This window comes from Eulemur rufifrons, chromosome 30 (genome assembly GCF_041146395.1).
Source record: "Eulemur rufifrons isolate Redbay chromosome 30, OSU_ERuf_1, whole genome shotgun sequence".
Lineage (NCBI taxonomy): Eukaryota > Metazoa > Chordata > Mammalia > Primates > Lemuridae > Eulemur > Eulemur rufifrons.
Genome location: NC_091012.1, coordinates 21,483,004 through 21,508,497, shown reverse-complemented (window position 1 = coordinate 21,508,497; position 25,494 = coordinate 21,483,004). Strand labels below are relative to the sequence as shown.

Here is a 25,494-nt window from a genome sequence, read left to right as displayed (position 1 = left end):
GGAGAGCAGCTGGACAGGGTCACTCAGTGCGACCTGACCCCAAGAGTCTATGAGACACTGTAAGCACATAAACTCACCAGAGGTTGGCTGAATCTGTCAGAATAGCGTCAGAATAGCCTGGCTTTTCCCATTTTATTCAAACATGAATTACCAAAAAGACTCTTTTTTGGCCTTACCTTTTGCCAAAACACCTTTAAGGGCATCATTTATGCTTAGGTGAAAGGGAAATTGTACTAGTTTTACAAATCCATGGGTTCCCAAGGCTAGAAATTCATGCCAGGAAAATAGCAAAGGAATATTTCATTTTCTGTCCCTAGGCTGGTAAGGAGTTGTGTATCTAACAGGCTGCCTTCAATACCATGGTTGAGAAGATGAACTCATAATCAGGCCTACAGAACTCACGCTTAGAGAACAAAGGCTCATACTAAGAAAGGTTTTATTTTTAAGACAAAACAAATAGCATTAACACACACCCAAATGCCAGTGCAAGAGTTCACTGAATTTTATAAGAGAGAAAATTACACTCAGACATCAACTAAAAACTAGAACTACTGAAGAATGACCAACTGCTTGTGGTGACATGGGTACAACATGTGCTTGTCTAAGAAGTCGTTCTATGTTTGCATACATGTGGGAATATGTGACAAGAATGAAGCAGTGCAAGGCAAAATGGCAGGTGATCAAAGCTTTATGACCTTTTTCTCCAGTCTAATGTGCTCTTGTTTTGTTTTTGAGAATTAAAGTAATCAGCAGGTCACTTTACAAGGAACTTTAATATCAAAGAACACTTCCAAAAGTCTAAAATACATTCGAGGTCACTACTAAAGTTATACAGAGAGGTCAGTAAAGGAAAAAGTTTGTGTTCTCAAAAGCCAGATTTCACACAATGGCAGGCACTACATCTCATCTCATGTGCTTGCGGTCGAAAAGACGCCGATCTCAATACAGGCTCGTCTTCTTCATGATGCGCAGGAACTCTTGCTCATTGACCTCTCCATCTCCGTCTCGATCAGCTTCGTCAATCATTTCCTGCATGACAGTTCGATTCAGGTTGGGTTAATTCGTAAGCTAAACTAAAAGGCAATTAAGCAACAGACTGTTAATAATGCTACGTGAATAGATAATTGTAGTCCGCTCAATGTCAATGTGCCACTTTTTATAATAGCTCCGTTCCTGAAAAGCTACTTGAAAACCAAGTCATACTTTGGCATACATAGCATCTGGAAGACAGCTTGAAGATCATCTTGACTAGAGGGATTCCTGAAACCTAAAATAGCAAGTAGAATTGTACATATGTACATTTTTCTGGAAGCAAGGTTCATCGGTTTGTCAAACTATCAAAGGAGAATTAAGTTGTCAGCAGAGGGACAAGGGTACACTAGCTTTCCTTCAAAGAGGTGCTCACACCAGAGAAAATGTGACTCAGAAAAGTCACAGAGGCCGGGCGCGATGGCTCATGCCTGTAATCCTAGAACTCTGGGAGGCCGAGGTAAGTGGATCATTTGAGCTCAAGAGTTCGAGACCAGCCTGAGCAAGAGCGAGACCCCATCTCTACTAAAAATAGAAAGAAATTATATGGACATCTAAAAATATATATAAAAAAATTAGCCAGGCATGGTGGCGCATGCCTGTAGTCCCAGCTACTGGGGAGGCTGAGGCAGGAGGATCGCTTGAGCCCAGGTGTTTGAGGTTGCTGTGAGCTAGGGGCTGATGCCACGGCACTCTAGCCTGGGCAACAGAGTAAGACTCTGTCTCAAAAAAAAAAAAAAAAAAAAAAAAAAAGAAAAGTCACAGAGAGCTTAAAGGTGGGAATCCTGAATCCCAGTCTGACACATTACAAACCTGCAGCTCCTCATCGGTCAGGTTCTCACCCAACTCCTTGGCCACGCGTTTCAGGTTTTTGAATGATATCTTCCCAGTTTCATCATCATCAAAAAGCTTGAAAGCTTTCAGGATTTCTTCTTTGGTATCTTTCTCAGACTTAACAAGTAGAACATAAAATGCGTGAGTAGGGTGATACTACAGTTACTCATGTTTTGTATCCCCACCTCTGCCCAGTCACCCTCTCTTTTTCAACAACATAACTCGAGTCTAGATTTGGGGCAAGTGTTAAGACGCCCAGTTTGGCTTCAGAGCCATGCCAGGCAAACCAGGCTCTCCAATCTGAGGTGATGTCTGCTCCCTAACTATTGCCCTAGCCCATATCTATTTCATAAATGGTGAGGTAAGGTGTCTGCTTAGTGCACAAGCCAATAAATCTTGAGAAATAGGCACAAGGACTTGTTTTGGGGGCCCAGAGTAACATAACGGGAGGGCAGGCCTTCTGGTGCAGCTGCTGCCTTAACTGCTGTCTGGTCACATGACTGCTTTAACTGGGAGAGGCTTGGGCCTCTGCCTCTGCAGAGGACTGGGGCTTGGCTTTTCCATGTGCAGCATCAGGTATCACTAGGCATCTATACCAGTTGCTCCTAATTGTGATTTTTTTTCTCTTGTTAAGAACTTAATCCAGTGTTCTAAAGCCAAGGAGGGATCTGTGGGGGAACTAACTTCTTAGATTCATTCCCTAACCCCTCCACCCTGCCCCCACATCACCACATGGTCTTGGTGATGGCCTTCATGATATAATGGGTCCTAGGTCACAAAAGATCAAATATTATCCAGGGTAGAAAAAAACAATAAATTCAATAAAATTATTACAAACCCAGAGATTTAAAAGTAAATGTAAAAGGTTGTACCTAAAACATTCTGTCTGTACGACGCAAGAAGCAAGTGGATTCGTTTTTAAAATATAGAAGCAGTGAGTAGAGTTAAAATTGGGGAAAATATACTGCTTATGCTAGTGGAAGAGGGATCCTCTTGTGGAGGGAGGAGGCAGGGTGGAAAGAGAGGGCTATTTTACTTGTTATTAGATCACAGAGTGTTACTGGGGCCCCAAGTACTCTAACAGAAGAAGAGAGTAAAATCTCCAGGAGCTCAAACCCCAGATATTACTGAAAGGCACCTGCCAGTAGCTAAAGGTAGAGAGATTGCCTAAGAAGAGCAATTTGGGAACCACCCTCAAACGTGGGATAGCTTTACTAGGTGGTTACAGGATGCTGAGCCTCTTGATCTCTTACATGGGGCCACAAAGAAAACTGAAGGTATGATTAGATGATTTCAAAGCAAGAGAATTATTAGAGTAGGGACAGAGGGATAGCCTTTGCCATGGGAAACAAGCAAGTAGAGGGAAGATGAGCCATGCTAAGGAGGAGCCATGAGGCCCATGAAGGAGCAAGACCTTACTTAGCTGCTGGCCCAGTGGGAACAGACCTCCTGGTGGGGTAATAGCTTATGTTCTCTTGGCCCTTTGAACCCTTTAAAAGGGTGACACCTGAGAGATTAGGGATGGATGAAATCAACCTTAGCAGCACTAAAAAATCACATCCCTGTTGCAGGAAAAAGCAAAGCACGACTGCTCTGAACAAAAAATTGGAGAGACAGGAAGTTTGAAATTTAAAGTATATGGATTCAGGCCGGGCGCGGTGGCTCACGCCTGTAATCCTAGCACTCTGGGAGGCCGAGGCCGGTGGATCGCTGGAGGTCAGGAGTTCGAGACCAGCCTGAGCAAGAGCGAGACCCCGTCTCTACTAAAAATAGAAAGAAATTATATGGACAACTAAAATATATATATACAAAAAATTAGCCAGGCATGGTGGCGCATGCCTGTAGTCCCAGCTACTCGGGAGGCTGAGGCAGTAAGATCACTTAAGCCCAGGAGTTTGAGGTTGCTGTGAGCTAGGCTGACGCCACGGCACTCACTCTAGCCCGGGCAACAGAGTGAGACTCTGTCTCAAAAAAAATAAATAAACAAATAAAGTATATGGATTCTGTATTGTCAAAATGAGAGACATTTAAAAATTATTCGTATTTATAGGTTTCACCACTTATGGTTATCATATTGATGTATCAGTTAGAGAAAGACAATAACCAAAAAATGACAGAGGGTAAAGTGTCTTTTGTAAACTCATGACCTTGCAGAAACCCAAACAGAACTTAGGCATCTTAATTATCAGTCATAAATACTATCCTTTCTCAGGTAAACTCTCCAGTTTTTATTGACTCTTCTTCAATGAAGTCATTTCCATATATAGATTCAAATTTATCTACCATTATGGATGGAAAATATGCTGATTGTCTTAGCTAACTTACCATTTTCTGAGTCATCACAGTCAAAAAGTCACTAAAATTCATTTTTCCTGTCCCTTCCTTATCAATTTCACTTATCATTTTCTTTATTTCTTCTTTCTTGGGTTCAAAGCCCAGGGCCCTCATTGCCACCTATAATGAAAACAGGATTGTCTCAATATGCACATCTAAACCTAGCAGGAGCAAAAATGACAGTGTTGAGAACATTAAGCTAGCATCTGACACAATAATGTTAAAATGATTGGGGAAGACTGTAACATTGATCTAATAGACATTTGCAATCAATTTTATTTAATAACTCTTGAGGTAAGTAAAGACAAGAAAACAGCACAGTACAACCTCCCTTGTTACTTTTTGCAGGAAGAAGAGGACAAAAGGAGTAGAGCAGTGACAGGGAGAAAACAAGGCAAATGCAGAGGAAAGGCAAGGCAGTACAGCAGGAATGTGTGGAGCTTGCCTTAAGTTCCTTAACATCTATAGTCCCGGTTCCGTCAGCATCGAAGAGATCGAAAGCCTCCCGGATTTCCTGTTTCTGCTCTTCAGTAAGCTCAGGCTTAGGACTCATCCTTTTTCGCTGGGCACTTGATGCCATGTTACCTTTCTTAAAGTTGGAGGCCTTTACACATTATACAAACACATAAGCACATATTATATTATGTAATGTAGTCCATTTTTAAAGTAAGATAGCTACAGTCATCCATTTCTATCTTTAAAATAGTTTATATCAACTAATTCTAAAGCTTAAGAGAGAGATAACAGGGTTTACTGGAAATAACAGTGAATCTTTCCATGAACCTCTATCCCTCCTTCTTCTTTACTATTGTTTCTAGAAGCAAGATCACTTGGGATTTTTTGGATACCTCTTATTGAAAACCGTCCGGAATGAGAGCTCATCCCAAAAGAGCTAATCAAGGAACTGACTGTGGATGACTAGAGATAATCAGCTCTCCCTATATGCGGGGATTCTGGTTCTGGAAACGACCTTGCAACGTCCACTCGCAGTACTCTCCTTCCCAATAAGTACTACGACTTTCCAATTACTTCTAGATTTGGCCAAGTATTAGTTAAGTTGTTAACATGTATACTGTCCCTATCGAGTAATAAAACTCAATGCATTCAGCACCTTTGAGTCTTCTCCAAGAAGCCCAAAGCATTTCCTGAAGACTTCTGTATTTAAATTGTGAAATACATATTAACAATCAGAACACAACAAACCTCCTCCTAGCTCTTCCTGGAAACTTTGGCAGAGCTAGGCGGCCAGGAGGCCACGGTCTGAGAGGGGTCTGGGCCTGTGGGGAACTCGAGTCTTTTTTACCCAGAAAGGGTCACCGAGGGGACCAGGGAAGGCCAGGGGAGCCCGAGGGGCGGGTGGGGGCCTGCTGTGGGTGAAAGGGAGACATCAGGCAAGCGCAGGCCCAGCGGGGCGGCTGACGTCTCTACCCTACCCTTCCGGGAAAGAGTTCAAAGGAAGGGCGGGTGCGCCAAAGCTGAGAAAGGCTCAGGAGAGGCGGCGTGGCCGGGAAGGGGCCTGGGAAGGGCTCAGCCTCTAGGTGCAGGGCGCGATGGGGCGGCCAGCACTCACCATAACCGACCGACTCCGCTGGCCGTTGTTACGGCAACCGACGTACACACGGACTCGGCGCCATTCCCACCGCCCCGCGCGCGCGGCCCCGCTCCCCATTGGCTGCCTGCTCGCTGCCGCCGCTCCCCATTGGCGTGGGGTCGGAGTAGGTGGGGTTAACCTGGCAAAGCCCAGACCCAGGGTCGGAGGCGCTGCGCTGGCGACAGAGGCAGGCCTCATTGGGTAAGATCACGCCACGAGCGCCGATTGGCTGAGCCCGCGCCGAGCCGGGCCAATCCTCTTGGTTGAGGAAGCTCGGCCGATTCTCGGCTCATGCGGGCGGGGAGAAAGGCGTGGAGGTCCGCAGCTGGAGGTGGGTGCAGGCTGCGTGCGAGCTAAGCCCGGCTAAGGGGGGAACCTACGGACGGGTAAGAGTAGTGTCCTTGCCCTTGGAGGCCGCCTTGTGTCGGCGACAGGGCAGGATGGGAGGGCGAGGGGCTCGGTGGGGTGGCCCGGGTCGGGTCCTTTCTGCTGTGCTCTTAAGACTGAGTTAGGGACAGAGTGCATCCTGAGGACTGTACTCACGGAGCAACTGAGACACGGAGAGGGGAAGGGGCATGCTAAGTGTCGTCGCACAGGTTGGATGGGTGGGACTTAAAAACCGAATCCAGCTGAGGCTCTTTCTTTGAGGGTATCCCTTCCAGAGCACCCCCAGCCTAGACTAGATGAATAGACCCCAGACCAGGTTCCAAGAGAGGATCACTTTAGTCTCACCTGGCTAAAAGCAGACCAGGACGGTGAGCTGGTGGCCTTGGGAACGGACTTTGAAAGGAGTGAAGGCATATGAGTGAGCATGAGGGGCTAGGAGAGGTCATCAGAGTATATACTCTTTGACACCCAAACGCTCAAGGCAGGTAGGGAGGAGCATTCCAAGCCGACAGGCTGTCTTGAGCAAAGTCGCAGGAGTTTTGGAAGTGAGAGGTGTGCTTGGAGAATTAAAAGGGAGCACGTGTGCAAGGCTGTGGACTGAGCTGGAGCTGCAGAAGTGGAGGTCCAGAGTCTGCCCTAGCCAGCTCTGTGGCTTTTGACCTTCACCTGCTTCCCCTCCGGGCATTAGGGCAGTAACTCAGGGGGGCAGAGGGCAAAGCACAAGTTTCTCAGGCTGAGAAAGGGCTGAGGCTTGTTAGCACCTCTTAAATGGAACTTCTGCCCTTTGCCCTCCTCCCCTTTGAACAGTGAACCAGATTCAAACAGTTGGGTGATATTTGACTCCTTCTTTCCCTGTCCTCTCCCCCACATCCAGCCTCCAAGTCCTATTAGTTCTGACCCTGAAGTGCTGTTTCTTTTCTCTCTCCTACCTCTGATGCTCCTCTCCTGATTTAGGCCTTCATCATCAGTCTCCCAAGTAGTACAAGCCAGAGTTCTCACCACGGTCTGCAAAGCCTGGCAGGACATGTCCCCTCACATCATGCAACACCTGCTCTTCTACTCCTCTCCTCTGGCTCCCTCCAGCCCCAGGACACTGGCTTTGCTGTTGGGCCTCATGTGCCGGGCACACTTCTGCCTTGAATTTCTGCTTTCACTGTCCCCTCTGCCTGCTGGCATGTATCTTTCCCTCCTCCAGATCTTTCCTTGGCTGTCACCTCAGCAAGGCCACTCTAAGCACCATATTTAAGTACTGCAAGCCTCTAGTACACCCAAGCCCCTCATCTTGCTCTACTTTTTTTTCCTTAGTACTTACCACCTTCTAACCTACTGTATATTTTATTTATTTGTTTTGTTCTTTGTTGCCCCTGCACTAGAAGACAGGCTCTCTGAGGACAGGCATCTTTGTTTTGTTCACTACTGGTGCTCCAGGACCTGGGACAGAGAGAGGCACATATTTGGTGCTCAGTGACTCTTGGTCCAATGACTGCTGAGTAGTCCTGGTTTCCTGCCTCTTACCTAACTAGGCCCCCCTGCTCCACCAGGCTGTTCTTCCCAGTGGTCAACTCTAGTCAGGTCAGCTCTCTGCTCCTAAGCCTTTGGAGGCTTCCCATGACCATGAGGTAAAGTCCAGGCACCGCAGCCTGTCGGGGGAGCCTCCTGCCTAGGTTTGCCAATGCTCGCCCTTCCTGTCCCTCCACACCCTGTTTCCCAGTCATTTGGTCTACTCTCAGAGTACAAGGAACAAACAGAAGTTCCATCCAGGCTATGTGACTTTGGCAAGTCACTTGACTTCTCTGGCCCTCAGTTTCTCATCTGTTGACTGAAACCAGAACTGTCTACCTGACTGGATGCTTTGGGATCATAATGGGATCATGTACTCACGTGTAAAAGGGCCCGATGGTGAGCAGGGCTTCAGGCAGGATTACAGTTGACCTTGAGCGACACGGGTTTCAACTGCACAGGTCCACTTATATGTAGATTTTCCTCTGCGTTCGCCACCCCTGAGACAGCAAGACCAACCCTTCCTCTTCCTCCTCCTCCTCAGCCCACTCAGTGTGAAGATGACAAGGACGAAGACTTTATGAGGTCCACTTCCACTTAATGAGTAGTAAATATATTTTCTCTTCCTTGTGACTTTCTTAATAACCTTTTCTTTTCTTTAGCTTACTTTATTGTAAGAATATGGTATATAATACATATAACATACAAAACATGTATTAACCGACTGTTTACATTATCGGTGAGACTTTTGGTCAACAGTAGCCTATTGGTAATTAAGTTTCAGGGGAGTCAAAAGTCAAAATGCATGGATTTTCAACTGTGCGGAGGATCAATGTCCCGTAACTCCAGCATTGTTCAAGGGTCTCTGATTTGCTCTTGTCATTCCCCATGCTTGGCATGCCCGGAGCCTGAGGCTTGCCCCAAATCTCTTCCCCACACTGCAGCCAGAGTGATCTTTCTGGTCACAACACACCACTGTCTACAACTTCCAAGGGCTCCCCCATCTTCCCCCAGGGCATGCCTTAGCATGGCACACAGCTCCTGCGTGTTCTCAGCTTTGCTCCCAATCTGGCTTCACACTTGCTGTTACACAACTCATCACAGTTGCCAGAACACACTGGCTGTGTGCCATAACGTCGTCCTTCCCACCCCGACCACGGAGTCTTTCAGGACACCCTCGCCCTCTGTTAGACTCACTCTTCTTGGGCCTTTAGAACTCGGCTGGGATGGCCACCTTGGGGAAGGCGCCCTGCATTGGAGCGCAAATACACTTCTGTGATTCTTTGGTCACTCCCTGTCTCCTGCGCTAAATGGTGGGCTCCTTGAAGGTTGACACTGTGTCTCAGTGAGCTTGTGCCTGGCAGTGGCCAGCATGTGGTGACTTGGGAATGAATGAATGAGGTGACACCTAGGGGGTTCTTTTTATACGTTTCAGCTCTGCTTTTAAACCCGGGGGCTTGTTTGAGTCTCACAGCAGCTCTGAGGCAGGCAGGAAGAATTGCTGTTTTACAGATGAGGCCTCTTCGCCAGCAGCAGTGACACAATTCACCAGATAGTCACTCAAACCCACACTCCATTCCAGGTTCTCTGCTGGGCCTCCAGGGGCTCACAGCCCATTGGGTCAAGACAGGCATGAAGAAAAGTCTAATGCGGTGCGCTAAGTGTTAGGACCAGAGCATAAACAGGGGCTGAGGACGCAGCTCACCTCTCCCAGGGAGGGGGAGGAGGTTTCACAGGGGGCAGCTGAGCTAGGCCTTGCAGGATGAGGAGAGACTCACTGTGCAGGGGAGAGGGAGGGTTTTCCAGGCAGAGGGAACAGCACGAGTCAGGGTCCCAGGCATGCTGTTGGGTTTCTGAGTGGTCCTCCACAAATCCAAGCTCGGGGCCTACTATGTCCAAAAATAGACGAGCAAAGAGACAAACGACTGACAGAAACATACAGATACCGCAGGTCTGTGGGAGGGTGAGGTTGAGCTGGATTGCCCCAGCGTAGTAAGGGCTAAACTGAGAGCTCTAAAGAGAAATGACCGCCTACCCATCGTCCTCACTGGTCCTAACCCCTGTGTTTTCTTCCCCATATCATATGTTTGAGTTCTGAAAGGTAAGCATTGCTTTTACTCTCATAGAACTCCTGCTTTACATAATTTTCTCAAAGAAATGTATCCATAATGAAGGCATGTGCTGGCCTCAGGTGAACTCTTCTCTTTCCATTAGATCACCAGGGCCAGGCTTGCAGGGGGGCTGAGCACAAGGCACAAGGTGACAGGAGACATCCTCTTTTACAATCCCAGGCTCCGTTCCCCATATCAGGAATGCAAAGAAAAGTCTGAGAAATGCTCCTTGGCTTCTCTTGGATAGCCACACTCTACTGATTGAGGAGTTTGGGAGGAGTGTGCTGTCTGCCTGCGGACTGAAGTGACAAGCTTTCGGTGGCCACATTCCAGCTTCCTACACTGGACTCCGTGGAAGGCAGGGCTCTCATGACCTTTCCCCTTTACAAAGAGACCATGCTAACACTTTTTAGGAGGAGGAGACATTCTCATCTCTCTGTCTGGTTTGAAACAGACAGACTGTCTCTTCTTTCGTCTCCAGGAGTCTCTTTTCATCAGATCCTACCGGCAGCTTTGCCAGTACAAGATGGGTCTCTTTTCCTAAATGCTTCTTAGCATAAGACTTTGTCTCAATGTATACAGTAGATGCACACATTGGTTTTTAATTGATTCAAAGACCTAACATCTTGAAGGAAAATGACCTGAGGCTTCTGCTGTGTGAGCCCTCACAATCCACCGGCCCCTAGAACAGTGCTCTTTGGGGTCTTATTTTCAATAGTTCAAGCTATTCTTCTGTGTGTATGTGTGGTAAAGTAAACATAACAACATGTACCATAGTGACCATTTTTAGGTGCACAGTTTGGTGGCATTGAGTACATTCCCATGTTGTATGACCATCACCACCATCCAGCTCCAAACCTCTTTTCATCCTACGAAACTGAAACTCTGTCCCCATTAGCAGTCACTCCCCGTTCCACCTCCCCCCAACCCCTGGCAACCACCATTCTACTTTCTGTCACTAGGAGTTTGACGACAACTCTAGGTCCCTTACATAAGTGGAATCCTACAGTATTTGTCCTTTTGTGGCTGGCTTATTTCACTGAGCATAATGTATTCAAGGTCCATCGGTGTTGTAGCATGTGTCAGAACTTCATTGCTTTCTATGGTTGAATATTAGTCCTCTATCAACGGACACTTGGGTTGCTTTCACCTTTTGGTTATAGCGAATGGTTAGGCCGTGAAGTCTGTATTGGGGGGGGGGGAAGAATTCTCAGACAATGACTAGGATATCCAAAAGTAAAAGTTTATTTATTTTCCTGAGAAAGAAAGAGGGGGGAGAGAGAGAGTGAGAGTGTGCCCACAACACACAGAGGGAGGAAAAAAATGTCGGACCACGAGGAAAACTGCTTGGTCCTTTTAAAGGGTAGAAATGGCTTTTTTTTCTCTGCCTCAGGAGACTGATAACAAAAGCGGCTGTGAAGCTGCTGTGTTGGCCTTTTCTGTCTCTCATGTAGCAGATTGGTAGCAGACTGAGTTTCTTCTTTCTTCTTGATAGCGGGAGGCATCCAGTGCCGTCTCTCCTTGTTGAGGAAGCGGGGGAAGCTCGCACTCCTACCATCCGCTCAGGAACTTTTTCAAGGCTGAGAAAGAACTCAGACATAACAAGTTAGGCCACAGTGTTTTAATTAAACAAAGGGTAGTTGTGTTGTGAGTTTATTTCTCTTACTTTCTGTTTGGTAGTTTATTAACCCTTGTACATAGGCTATTAGTAAGACCACCTTTCATGAATAATGCTGTATGAACGTGGATGTACAACAATCTGTTCAAGTTCCTGCTTTCAGTTTTGGGGGATGTATACCCAGAATGGAAATTGCTAGATCATCTGGTAATCTGTTTTAATTTCTGAGGAACTGCCATAGTGTTTTCCATGGCAGCTGTGCCATTTTATATTCCTATCAACAGTACATGAGGGTTCTAATTTCCCCATATCCCCTCCAGCACTTGTTACTTTCCGTTTTCTGGCTTTTGATGCTAGCCATCCTAATAATGTGTATGAGGTGATATTGTGGTTTTGATTTGCATTTCCCTAATGATTAGTGATGTTGAGCATCTTTTCATATGCTTCTTGGCCTTCTGTAAAGTAAATCTTCTTCGGAGAAATGTCTGTTCAATCAGAGCTATTCTTGATCATTTTAACCTGAGTGTATATCACACGTTTGATGTAGGTGGGCAGGCAGGGGAGGAGGGTTGCCGGTGGAATTTGGCTCATTCTCTAGGCTAGTCCTGGGTACCCCACTCTCTAGAGACAACTAGGCTGTCACCAAAATTCTTATCTGACTTATAATATTTACAAACTTTAAAAGAATTGGTGCATAATTTGAGGTAAAGTAGGTTTTGTTTTGACAGTAGGCTGGTTTGCTAAGAATTGTGTGATCATTGTTTGAACAGTACAGTCCCATCAGGGCAGGACGTGTTTCTTCTTTCACCTCTGGCATCCTCCTGTAGCAAGCAAGGAGCAGTATAGGCACTGAAGCTTCTTGCTTTTGCTAGTAGTACGGGGACCTATGGGATTGGCAGCTGTGCTGTGTGGATTTCAGAGCTATAAACAATACTTCTATGAGTGTCCTGGGTCTACTGTAGCAATTGACCACAAACTGGGTTACTTAAAACAACAAAAATTCACTCTCTCACAGTTCTGGAGGCTAGAAGTCTGAGATCGAGGTTTTAGCAGGACCACATTCCCTCCAGAGGCCCTAGGGGAGGATCCTTCCTGCCTCTCGTAGCTTCTGGTGGCTCCAGATGTTCCTTGGCTTGTGGCTGCATCACTCCAATCCCTGCCTTTGACTTCACGTGGCCTCCTCCTCTTCTCCCTGTATCTCTCCTCTGTATGTCTCTTATAAGAACACTTGTCGTTGGATTTAGAGCCCACCAAGGTAATCTCCCCATGTTGAGATCCTTAACTTCATTACATCTGCAGAGACTCTTTTTACATATAAGGGCATATTCACAGGTTCCAGGGATTAGGCCGTGGACAGACCTTTTGGGGGACCACCATTCACCTGACTACAACAGTCCAGAACTGTCTTCACTTGTCAAGGAGGAGGCCGTGGTGTTTCTTTAGAGCCCTGTGCCCCTTCATTGGCAGAGAACACTCCTGACCCCTCCCGAGGACCATCCCTGTGCAGAGGGGTCCATTCACTAGAGATGACTGTCACCTGATTCTTTTGAAACAAGTGCTCCGGTGTCCTGAGTGTTAACCTACGGACCAGCCCAGCCACCAAGGTGCCAAGAGCGTTCCCACCCTGTGACTGCCACAGAGATCTTAAGCAAAAAAAGCCACTTATTTTCCTCCCATCATTAAAGGGCCTCAGAAGGATTTTTGTCATCCTTAGACACCCTGAACAGCCCCTCCACTGGTCCATTTCTTTTCCTACTTCTCATGCAAAGACTGAGGTTGTGGAAGTGCTTAAATCTGTCCTTCAGCTCCGATGTTTATTTAGAAGAGCCGAGGGAAGTGTTTGGGGCCAGTCGCTATGCTGTTCCCCGAATGAGGCAAGAAGGGGAATAGTTGGCTTGTGAGTCTCCCTCTGTGTTATTTCCTCTTCACACCCTGCCCTGAACTACTGCTGAGTGTACCCTTTACAAAACAAATCCTTGGTTGTATTAACTTCCTCATTAGCCAGTATCTGGTTGTTGCGAGAAGTCCAGGAATTAGCCTTTAGGCAGAACCGGGCAGCGTTTCCAGGACAGACAGGCCAGCCCCTGCCTGTCCCAGCTTACAGGGCATGGCAGCAGGAACAGCAGGAGAGGTCTGAAGTGGCAGAGGGATTCCAAAGAGGGCCACAGAGGAGGCATGGAAAGGGCGACTCCTGCAGAGGAAGTAACGTTTACGATGATAATAAAATCAGCCGCCTTTAATGGGGTGTTAAGAGGTGCTTGGCGCTGTGCTGAGGGCTTTGCGCACCTTTTCTCCTTTTACTTTATTTAATCGTCATCATGAGCTTATGAGGCCATTCATTTTACAGATGAGGAGCTGCGGGCTCAGTTCTTTTCAATAACTCCCCCGACGCCCCCCTGCTGGTAAGGACGAGAGCTGGGACTTGAACCCAGGCAGTAGGCTCTGGGTTCACTAATTTATTGCCAACTGCATTGAAGAGTGGTGTGATTTGTGGTTTTGGCAGGTGATGAGGGTGAGCAGAGGCTCCCAGTTAGCCTGGCAAGCCCCTCCTGGAGTCCCTTCATTGCCCCAGGAGGGCATTAAGACCTTAGAGGGGTCAGAGGCCAGATGCGAGGGAGCTCCTTGGCCCCGTGGGTGCTGTCTGCCTTCTCATTCGCTCGTGTGTCTGAGTACCTGGGGAAATTGAGTAAGAAGCTAGCAGTGGATATTCGGGATTGTAGCACCACCAGACAAATCAATAACAAAGCCACCTGCCCCACTGAAACACCACAGTAGTCATGAGGCCGGCAGATATGTGAGTGCCCACTGTGTGCTTCTCGCCCAAGATACAGCAGTGAGCGAGGCGTGAAAACCCTTGTTCTCCAACAACTTTGGTCCTGGTACACATTGGACCAAGTGAGCCAAACCTCAGCCACATCTGTGTAGGGTGAGCAGATGACAGGGCCCCTGTCAACGTGAAGGGGACTGTGGGGACAAGGGAGGGTTGGGACAAGCACAGAACTACAGGTTAACTTTGCTTATTCGTCGTGTGCATTCTAAAAAGGGCCCCGAAAAGTCAAGTTTTAAAATGTACTGTCCTAATAACTTTCATTATGAGTTCAGAAAAATGCTCCCCCAAATGGCCTCATCAGATATTGAGGGTCCAAACATCCATTTCAAGGCCACTTTGGGCTTCAACACGCCCACAGAATTAGCACCCTACAGGGACACGTGATCGCGTCCATTGGTCAGAGGTGGAGAGGGGTCTAGAACTAGAGATGTGGGCTGGGACGGGAGCAGTCATGGTGCTGCCTGCCGCCTGCTGCCTCCTCACCGAAGTGTTCTCAGAATCTAGCCTTTCACGAGCAAAGTTACACTCTTTTCCCATCACGGCTTTTGCCATCTCCAGGTGCCAGGGGATCTGTAACTAAGTAAATTGGCCACTACCAAGAAAACACACGTGCAAGGCCAAATGCGTCCTAATCAAATGGCGTCTTTGTGTCCGCAGTTCAGCACCGCAGGTGGCTGAAGGGAGGAGCACACTCTAGGGGACTCTCACTAAAGCCGGACTCCTCTGTTTGGTAGCATTGTCAAACTTTGTCACTACTGCCTCCTGGTTGTGAACTGCTGGGTCCCCATCGTACTCTGACCACTTCCCAAGGGTTCTGGTGGCCCCAGACACTCGGTTCTTCCACACATAGTCAGGGTGGCTTTAACTTCTCCAAGCAGGAGAGCCCCATCTCCCATTATGCTCTGGCCACCCCCCGCCCCAGCATCCTATGCCCTGACATCCTGGGGATGCGCCCACGAGCTCATCTCATTGATGGGGAAACTGTGCTGCAGCCGAGGGAAGTGACTGGAGCAGATTCACACAGTTCACAGTAGGGCCAGGACTGGAACCAGGACTTCCCAGGCCTGCGCACTGGCGCAGTCTAATGTGCACCACGAGAGAACTTGAGGATAATCGAACCATGTGCATGCCGTGGAAAAAGCTATACTGCAAAAGATGACATGGTTTAACTGGCTTCCCATTCTGCCTCTATCCAAGTGTATGGTGAGTTGTGGGCCCACCAATGCCCATCTGTAAGAGAATAGCAAACATCACAGGAATGTTAGCTGCACGCTTCCTTGCACAGTGATAGCCATGGCTCAGCTATTTGTGAAAACTCAACGGGAGGATGGCATCCACTCAGAACACTAACAGCTAAAGCTATTTTGGCTTATGCAACATTAACGTCTGTCTCTAAATATATCTTTAAGAAAAGAAGACTTGACTGCAAACAGAACCACATTCTGCATCAAAATGAAACAAGCAGTTGGTGAGCCAATGAGAGGCCAGGACGTGCAGACACATGTAACCGAGGACCTCCCCAAAGTGAGTACTGACATGGGGAAAGGTTAATCAAAATCAGATAAGGGGGAAGTTGACACGTGCATAGCAGCAAGCTGTTGATTTTTATCTGTGAGTCAAAAGTTATATTTGTACATTTATTAAATCATTCAATGTAGGGTTTTTTTATATAAGATATTAATATATAGCTCTATTTAACATTTATCAGTCACTTATTGCTGTGTAACAAACATCAGAATGCAGTGGTTTCAGAGCTCACGACTCTGTGGTTTGGGGTTGGCCCAGCTGGGGGCGTTCTGGGCTGGTCTCCCCTGAGCTCATGCCTGTAGCTGCACTCACACATCTGGCAGTAACTGTTGGCTGTCAGCTGGACACCTCAGTTTACCTTCATGAGGCCTCCAGTAGGCCAGACTGGGCTTCCTGGTAGAAGGGCAGAAGCTTTGCCAGAGGGCAGCAACAGGAGTTGCAAAGCCTCCTAAGTTCTAGCGTCATAAGTCTCAGAAAAGACTCGAAGGAATTGTTGAGCCCAGTCATTGTCGGGCCTTCTGGAGAGACTTCATATAGTTCTGCAAAGGCTTGGCTTGATTCATTCTTAATGAATGTTATACTTCAAGAAAGTAATCGCACCAAGGTGAAATGTATTTATATCAAATGTTAATAAATTAAAGATCTCCAAGGCCAAGAGGTTCTTCTGGGCCACCAGATCACCCTGGTTTTGGTATAGAGCTCAGAGAAAAGCCTCCTCTGGGCATCTGTGGTTGGAGCCACTTGTCATCCGCAATCCCTTATGTGGATAAATTAGGATTTTATTGCTACTTAGCAACCAGAAAAAAAAAGTCTAGATTCCAATGGTTACTGCAAACTGCCGTTGTCCTCTAGTGTCAAATTTTTGTGTTCTTCAAAATAACTTCTTTTTTTCTAATTGATTGACTTTATAGGAAGTAAAAGTTCTAAATTTAAACTACTAAAATAAAAAGAATACTTTTGTCTCAACTTATATATTCTGCATAAGATCTCTCTGAAAAAAGAGTCCCAGTGTTAATGACAAAGCAAAACAAGAAAGGTTGGGAAAAACACAATGGCCTAGACCATTCTCTTATGTCAAGATTATATTGCAATTAAATTAGTTTGTGTAGATGGCTCTTTCCTATTCTTAACACTATCTCTAAGACATTGATTTTATAACTCCCCTCGGTAACCTGTTTTTGAGTCCCACCCGCTGTTTCTAGTCTGGAATTTTATTCTGAATTGTTAGCACGTACTCTTTCTCATCCACTGTGGCCATGAAAAGTTAAATGGATGTTTCACATGATCTCCTCTAACCGCATAGCATTATAGATGTGATTAAAGACATCACCCGGGCCGGGCCGGGTGCGGTGGCTAATGCCTGTAATCCTAGTACTCTGCGAGGCCGAGGCAGGTGGATAGTTTGAGCTCAGGAGTTCGAGACCAGCCTGAGCAAGAGCAAGACCCCATCTCTACTAAAAAAAAAAAAAAAAAGAAAGAAAGAAAGAAATAGAAAGAACTTAGCTGGACAACTAAAAATATATATGGAAAAAATTAGCCGGGCATGGTGGCTCGTGCCTGTAGTCCCAGCTACTCGGGAGGCTGAGGCAGAAGGATTGCTTAAGCCCGGGAATTTGAGGTTGCTGTGAGCTAGGCTGACGCCATGGCACTCTAGCCCAGGCAACAGAATGAGACTCTGTCTCAAAAACATAAAAAAATAAAAATAAAAAATAAAGACATCAGCCCATCACACATAGACTTCTCAGGGGTAAAGGCTAGTTTAATTCCCGTCACTACAAAGCTCGCTATGGAACTGCTGTTGGCCCGTTCATCCCAAGCAATGTTGGTGCAGCATTTCAGTATAATAAAAGAATCCATGGCATCCTGTCCAAGTGTAGAATACTGATAAGTCGCATTTAAAATCGTGAAATGGAATTACATTAGAAATAATGGCAAGGTTAATTATTTTTTGAAAAAATTAGACTAAACACCTGTAACTAGAGGTGCCAGATAATATAAATGAGGCAAGCTGAAATCCTTCAGGATGCTGTCAAACGTGTCTCGTTCTGACCCTCTTTTACAAACTTTTAGTAAACCAAGAAAATGCAGGTTGGAAAACGGGGAAGCTTGGAGTTAATCTAAATAACCGTAGGTTGCCTGTGCAGGTGACTGGGGAAGAGGGGAGAAGAAAGGGGTTGCCAGAAAGGGGATTGATGGGAATTTTGCCTTTAACTTGGCTATGACCTGAGGAGATATTATCAATTTCAGCCAAGGTGCTAATTATTTACCATGGTGTGATTACATGTATATAGGAATAACCAGAACGAAGCATAGAAAAGGATGGAAAGTTAGTTTGAGGGGGCAGAAGAATGGCAGGGCCGACTGTGTCAGTGGATTACGCGTGAACAAGTGATGCCAAGGTTATAGCGCTGTCTCCAGATGGGCCTGCTGGAATCTAGCACAAGGGCCATTTCAGAGCTGTAGGAGGTGTCTGGTGCTGGCATCCCTGAGTTTCTTGCCCAGCTCAATTGTGTCAATGTTTAAGGAATAAGTCTAGGGAGGTCTGTTTTCTAATCAGGAACAGAATTTTTTTTTTTTTTTTTTTTTTTTTGTTGAGACAGAGTCTCACTTTGTTGCCCAGGCTAGAGTGAGTGCCGTGGCGTCAGCTTAGCTCACAGCAACCTCAGACTCCTCAGCTTAAGCGATCCTCCTGCCTCAGCCTCCTGAGTAGCTGGGACTACAGGCATGCGCCACCATGCCCGGCTAATTTTTTCTATATAGATTTTTAGTTGTCCATATAATGTCTTTCTATTTTTAGTAGAGACGGGGTCTTGCTCTTGCTCAGGCTGGTCTCGAACTCCTGACCTCGAGCGATCCACCCGCCTCGGCCTCCCAGAGTGCTAGGATTACAGGCGTGAGCCACCGCGCCCGGCCAGAATTTCTTTAAAATAATTAGTTTCTACCTACCCAACTTAGATTTACTGTACACAAGCTACAGAAAATGAGGGTTTGTCATCTTAAGGAAGCCCAGATGCAGTTTTAGAAAGACCCTAGGGAGGAGGGATATCACAGGCCCTCCTTTGGGGACATTTGTGGCCAGCCTATTCAGCATGCAGCAGCCACAATTTTGCATTGACGTGCTGGACTCAGAATATTTAAGCGCCTGCGTGTGGTACTCTGGCTTTCCACTATCCCAGGTACCAGCGTGGGAATTACTCAAGAAACTGTGCACACTGGGGAGGCTGAAGTATAAACACCATACATAGCTCTCCTCTGGTTCTTCAACTTCCTGGAAGTTCAGAGGAAGGAAAGCAGAGCCCGGGCCCGGTGAGGAGCAGCTCACCCATCCTCGCTACAGCCCTACAGGGTGATCCCATCAAGGCAGTCTTAGATCGCTAGGCTGAGGCGGGAAGGGGATGGGTGACCACAGCCCCTTTGTAGTCAGGGAGAAAAAGGGACTGACTTTGTCCTGCAAGCATTTGATAGTTTCCACTTGATGTTTTAAGTGGAAACTATCAAATGGCTGGGTTTTTTTTTTCCCCCTTTTTCCTTTTTTGGCCTTAGAGAAGTGCCCAGGGATCAAATATTGGGACCAAGAAGGTATCACTTTTGGGTTTTTTGTTTGTTTGTTTTTTCCAAGTGTCCGGTTTTGATCATCGGTGGTTTAATTTTCTTTCACTACAAAACATGGTTCTTGTCATCAAATCCAAGCAATGTCTATCTCAGTATCATCTGTTCTCTCTTCCCTCCTTACTGATCCCAGGAGAGGAGGCTGCATTAGTGATAGAACAGCAGAATTACATAAAGCTTCCAGCTTGGCTCTGGAAGAGTTACGAGCAAAACAAATGTATCTGCCATTGCAGTGGCTCGGCATGTGTAAGTGGGCTCCTTATAACTTCCGGTCCTCCCCACCCTCCCTCTTTCCACAGGCTAAGAAATGCACAGTGATCGGAGGCTCTGGATTCCTGGGGCAGCACATGGTGGAGCAGTTGCTGGCAAGAGGCTATGCTGTCAATGTATTCGATATCCGGCAAGGGTTTGATAATCCCCGGGTACAGTTCTTTCTGGGTGACCTCTGCAGCCAACAGGTAATGGACCAGGCAGCCTTGCTGATTTCACACAGGTCCCCAGAGGGAAACCATGGCACTTCCTGTGCTTAGAGGACAGCCAATATGTTGTTCGAGAAAATTGTTTTGTTTTGAAAAATTTGAAAGTTACCGGACAGTTTAGCACACACCACATTCTTACTACTCAGAATGACTAACTGTTGTCTCTGTTGCAACTCCCAGTTCTGCCGTGAAAGCAGCCATGGTCAACGCATGAAGAATGTGCATGGCCATGTGCCAATCAAACTTTACCAAAAAAGCTGTAGTGTTCCGACTGCTGCTCCAGGGTAGACACCCAAAAGAGCAAGTGCTGGGCCACAGGGTGTTTTTATTAAGATATAATTCATATACCATAAATTTCACATGTTAAAGTATGTAATTCAGTGGTTTTTACTACTATACCCATAAAGTTGGGCAGTCATCTCCCACTATCTAATTCCAGAACATTTTCATCCCCCACCAGAAGGAAATCCTGCCCCCCTTGGGGCCCCATTCCTTCTCCTCCCTTCCCAGCCCCTGGCAACCAGTGATCTGCTTTCTGTCTCTGTGGATTGGACTTCTGTGACTGGCTTCTTCACTCAACCTAATGTTTTCAAGCTTCATCCATATTGCAAGGGTGTTAGTATTTTGAATCTTATTAGGTTTTGCCAAACGGCTGGACGAAGCCGCCGTGTGAGTTTTGCATTCACATGAGCAGTGTGGTAGAATCCCCATGGCTCCCCATCCTTGCCAACGCTGGGCATAATTAGACTTTTTGGTGTTGCCATTCTGAAGAGTATGAAATGGTACCTCAGTGATGATCGGAGTCATGTGTCCTCCCTGACCAGATGACTGGCCACTGTGCCCTTCCTGGTGGGTATTCAGGTTTCCTCCTGTGTGACTTGCTTGCATGCGTCCTTTGCCCATTTATCTTTGGGGTTACCTTGTTTTCCTTATTGACCTATCTGGAATGCCAGCATTTTGCATGTTTGCACGTATTGCAGATGGTTCCCCTCAGCCTGTCGCTGGGCTCTTACTCTTGCCTTTGGTGCCATTTGCTGTACAGTTTTTGGTCTTGTTTTTGTGGTTCAAGTTTTAAGGCCATTATTTCTCTAGCTGTTTCCTTTCTCACACCGCTCACACCTGTGGGGCTGGAGATGGCGTAGACATCTTCCTTGCTCGTCATTGCTACCCCCAGAGCATTCTCCCGTACTCTGCCCTAAGCCCTGTCCAACGTTGAAGATGATACCATCAGAGTGCACAAACCCCAGCAGCCTTCCTCGTGGCAGCCATCCACAGCCACTTGCTCCCTCTCCTGGGTGACTGACTGTACTTCGTTCCTCAGTGATTCATCTCCTGGCCAATGTCAGCCTCGTCAACAGCATTCACACAGATGACCCTACGTACACCCTTGCCCCTCTCAGCCCTGGCTGCCTCTCACCCAATGACCTTGTCCTGTCCTCCGTTGTCATTCCCTAGACCTGCACCTTGCCATCACCAGTAAATGTGTCTTCTCCTCTGTCTTAATTGCAGGCATTCCACTCTGAGCGCCACCTCCTGTCTTTCCAGCTCACGCCCTCTAGTGCCTGCGCTGTGCCAGTTCTCTGCCCCACCCAGACACCCAGCCACACCTACTCTCGGTGGCCCCATTCGTGCCTCACTGCCTTTGCTTCTGGGGGCCACTTGCTGTCTTGTACGGTCGTCACCCCTTGCCCTTTATCTTCTGTTGTATGTATCCTTCAGGGTTCTCTAGAGGAACAGCCAGTAGAGGAGTATATGGAGGAGGGAGCAGAGAGACAGGGAGAGAGGGAGAACAAGAGAGAAACTGCGATTTAATTCAAGCAATTGGTTAACATGATCATGGAGGCGGGCTCGGCAAGTCTGAAATTTGTAGGGCAGACCAGAAACTCAGGCAGGAGTGGACACTGCAGTCCTAGAACTTCTCCTTACAGAAACCTCAGTTTCGCTCTTAAGGCCTTGCAACTGATTGGATACAGCCCATCCAGATTATCAAGGGTGATCTCCTTACTTTAAACCGGCTGATTGAACATGCCAACCACAGCTACAAAACTCCTCTACAGCAATGCCTAGACAGGTATTTGCTGGGATCAGTGGGGACTAGACCCTGGCCCAGGTAACACAAAGAAGTCCCCATCACGTTGTATGTCACATTGTGACCCCAGCCCTGGTTAAATCAGGACCTCTCTTCCCTGTGCATCTCTGGGCGGCTGAACAGGGCTGGGGAGGAGCACACGAGCCTGCTGCCTCTTGCCTTTTTCATGGCCACAGGCTTCGAGTATCTCATGGATCAATCACTGTCTAGAAGCTGACAAGCTCCCGGTGTCATATCTCCAACCCATAGCTCCTTGGCCTTATATATATCAGCTGCCTGCTGGATGGCCCTATTTGGATACCTGCAGACATTTCAAGCTTGCCATGTCCCAAACTGAGCTCCTGGTTTCCTGCCGCAAGTCGTTCCCCCACCACAGCAAACCTACTCCTGCTAAAGTCTTTTCCATCTCCATAAACAACCCACTCTGTCCTTCCAGTTGCATTGGCCAAAAGTCTTAGATTCATCCCTGATTCCTTTCTCTCCCGTACTCTCCATCCCATCCACCAGCAAGTCTTGTTGACTCCACTCTCAAAATAGGTCCCTAATCCAGCAACTTCTCACTTCTTCCATTGCTGCTACTCAGGTCCAAGCCACCATCACCTCTCACCTAGATGTTAGAGGGGCCCTTCTGACGCATAAATCAGACCACGCTGCTCCTTGTATAGAAGCCTCCCTTGGTGTCCGGTCCTGTGTAGAGCAAACAGCAGGGGCCTGTATAATCACCCACGAGGCCCCGAGTGGTGTGCCCCTAAGACTTGTATGGCCTCACTCCCTCCTACATCAGATTCCAAAGACTGAGTGCAGAAAGAAAGCATGTAAATATTTCGTTAATAATTTTATATTGATTATATGTTGAAATGATACTTTAGATACATTAAATAAAATATATTAAAGTTATTCTAATTTTACCTGTTTCTTCTTACTTTTTAATGTAGTTACTACGAAATTTAAAGTCATATCTGTGGCTTTATTATATTCTGTTGGACTAAAGACTTGATCTGAATTTGGATCAGTTTTTACCTCTGGGGCAACATGGGCTGGTACCCCAATAGTAATAAGCGTGCCTAGTGCCCAGACTTTGGTTTCTACTAGCATTTCCCATTAAAGGAACTAGGGCTCCTTGGGAAAATAGCCTATTCTAGCACTCTGGGGCAAGGGTGATACAAAATGAGCCTGGAGCATTTTCTTAGGACCAAATTAATGATGACATGTCAAAAGAACACAGGAGCCAAGGGAAGAGCCTCCACTGGTCAAATTTAGGACATTTGGAACCTCAAAAGGGATAACAATAGTAGGTTGTAATGCATTGAATAAAAGAATACATGGGACCATGGAAATACTGAAAAGAAAAATTGGTGTCAGAAGAAGCAGCAGCTGTACTTTACAGAGGAATGTCAGCTAATAGATGTAAAAGCCATGCTATAATTAGAATGTCACCATTTTGAAACTAGTGCATTGTTAGTGTTCCAGGCAAGGACCATCAATGAATGCTGAAATTGATCTGTAGAATTATCACCCTGCAGATTACTTATTAATTACAACAGGAAAAAGGTACCTGTTTGATGGCTAGAATCTGGCAGCCATCACCTTCACCAAGTGATCCAATTTAACATCACCAGCAGCGGGACAAACGCGTGCCTCTTAGGGTAATGCCCTGAGAAGGATACCTTCTAACCCCCAGTGCAGCATTCCTGCCAAAACTATTAAGCCTGAATCTAGTAGTGAGTAAACAGACTAATCCAAATTGAGGGACAGTCTATAAAATAACCGACCTGAAGCCTTGAAAAAAATGGCAGTTATAAAAGACAAAAAAGAAAAGATGGGGAATTGTTCCAGATTAAAAGAGATGGAAGAGACATGAGCACTAGATATTGTGTGTGATCCATGATTGTGTCTTGGAACCAAAAATAAAAATGGCTATAAAAGACATCGTTGGGATAATTGCAGATATTTGAATATAGACTAATTACTTGATAAGAATGTCACATCTGTCGAATTTCTTGAGTGTGGTCATTGTTTTGTGGTTATGTAGGAGATGCCTGGTGAAGAGGTTGGAGGCAAAGCAGCACAATGTCTGCAACTTCCTCTCAAATGGTTTCAGAAAAAATCATGTCTCTGTGTATGTAGAGAGAGGACTTTGTGGCAAAATATTAGTTAGTGAATCTAAGCACATAATTCACGGTTGTCTTTCTTTTGGTGACCACCACAAAGCATATTCTGTTTACTTAAGGTTTGGCAAAATGGTGACATGCTATCATTTCCTCCTCATTTAGTGGCTCAAATCTTTGTACCTTGTGCAGATTAAATGCTTGATTCTTTCCCTTTATTTTTCTTACTGGTAATCAAACTGTCTTGTCCTTCTTTGGCCAGTGGGAGCCTTTTCAGGTTGGCCCTTGAGTCCTTTTCATGTGACCTTGGTAGTCTTGGCTGGCTTCCTGACTTTTGGGTACCACAAGGTATTCCTGGCTCATCCTGTGTATTTTCTGCCCCAGATCTGCAATCAGCCATTTCCCGCAGGAGCTCTGGTTCCTTTTAGCAGTAAGTTAGACCTATTGGACGATCCCTTTCAGGTTGCCGTATCATGTCTAGTTTCCCAGGAAGGAATATGCTGGTGTGTTGGCTGTTTACACTGTCTTTAATGGTGTGGAACGCTTTCATAGCATTCATAATTTCTGTCTATGCGCTCACCTTCCCCAGGTGTTTTACCCCCAGGTGCCCCGAACACCCAGAGCGGTGTTGCTGCTGTCTGGATCGCACAGGCTTCTTGTGCCCCAGACCCCTTTTGATCGGGGACTGGTTAATGGGGAAGGGGTGATTAAAGAGACAACTTGGTTTCTATGCCATAGACTTCTATATTGTTGAATCTTTTATAAGAATGTGTTTGCATGTTGATTGTAGAATTATAAAAGGACAGGAAACCCGCAAGCCCCAGGCTGGACAGTGAGAATGTGAGACGGTCGTCGACCCGCCCGAGCAGGAGTGACTATTTTGTCTTTGTTTGCTTTTCCAGGACCTGTACCCAGCTCTGAAAGGCGTAAGCACAGTTTTCCACTGTGCATCACCCCCACCAGCCAGTAACAACAAGGAACTCTTTTATAGAGTGAATTACATTGGCACCAAGAATGTCATTGAAACTTGCAAAGAGGCTGGGGTTCAGGTAAGGGGAAAGCTGGGGTAAGTGCTGTCAGGAACACTGATGGCCCTTTCTCAGGGCCAGAAGGCCGTGGTTCTTCTTGTAGTCTTCCTGGGCCTAGCCAGGATTACTTCTTAAAGCGTTGTGAAGATCTTGGAAATGAAGCTCTAGAAGTCGCTGGGTATCGTGAAGGTCTGCTCGCCAAGGCCAGTTTGAATTATAATGCATACAAATAGACCATCTAAGGACCCTAAGGCTGTTAGTCTTTGGTTAAAGAGCTACAGAATTTAGACATTTGCTTTTAGTTTTTTATTGTGATAAAATATACATCACATAAAATTTACCATCCTAACCATTTTTAAGCGTACAGTTCAGTGGCATTAAGTACATTCACAGTGTCCTGCAACCATCACCACCCTCCAC

General features: G+C 46.5%; 2 protein-coding genes across 3 annotated transcripts in view; one reads left to right on the top strand and one right to left on the bottom strand.

Annotated features, from left to right (window-relative positions):
* Positions 1–468: 468 nt before the first annotated feature.
* CETN2 (centrin 2) lies at positions 469–5,792 on the bottom strand. The gene is made up of 5 exons (XM_069463580.1): positions 5,768–5,792; positions 4,643–4,801; positions 4,189–4,317; positions 1,843–1,980; positions 469–1,029 (listed from the first exon to the last, which is right to left on the bottom strand). Exons 1-5 carry the CDS (start codon positions 5,768–5,770, stop codon positions 940–942), a joined length of 519 nt encoding a protein of 172 aa, XP_069319681.1. The 5' UTR covers positions 5,771–5,792; the 3' UTR covers positions 469–939.
* A 303-nt stretch (positions 5,793–6,095) lies between these two features.
* NSDHL (NAD(P) dependent steroid dehydrogenase-like) overlaps positions 6,096–25,494 on the top strand; it is a 29,062-nt gene continuing 9,663 nt past the window's right edge. The window contains exons 1-4 of one of the 2 annotated variants that reach the window (XM_069463068.1): positions 6,096–6,119; positions 15,644–15,758; positions 19,670–19,828; positions 24,949–25,095. In XM_069463068.1, coding sequence (XP_069319169.1) covers positions 15,687–15,758; positions 19,670–19,828; positions 24,949–25,095 — 378 coding nt within the window. In that variant the 5' untranslated portion in view covers positions 6,096–6,119; positions 15,644–15,686. Of the gene's footprint in view, positions 6,175–15,643; positions 15,759–19,669; positions 19,829–24,948; positions 25,096–25,494 lie in introns of both variants that reach the window. The other variant, XM_069463067.1, reaches the window with a different exon arrangement.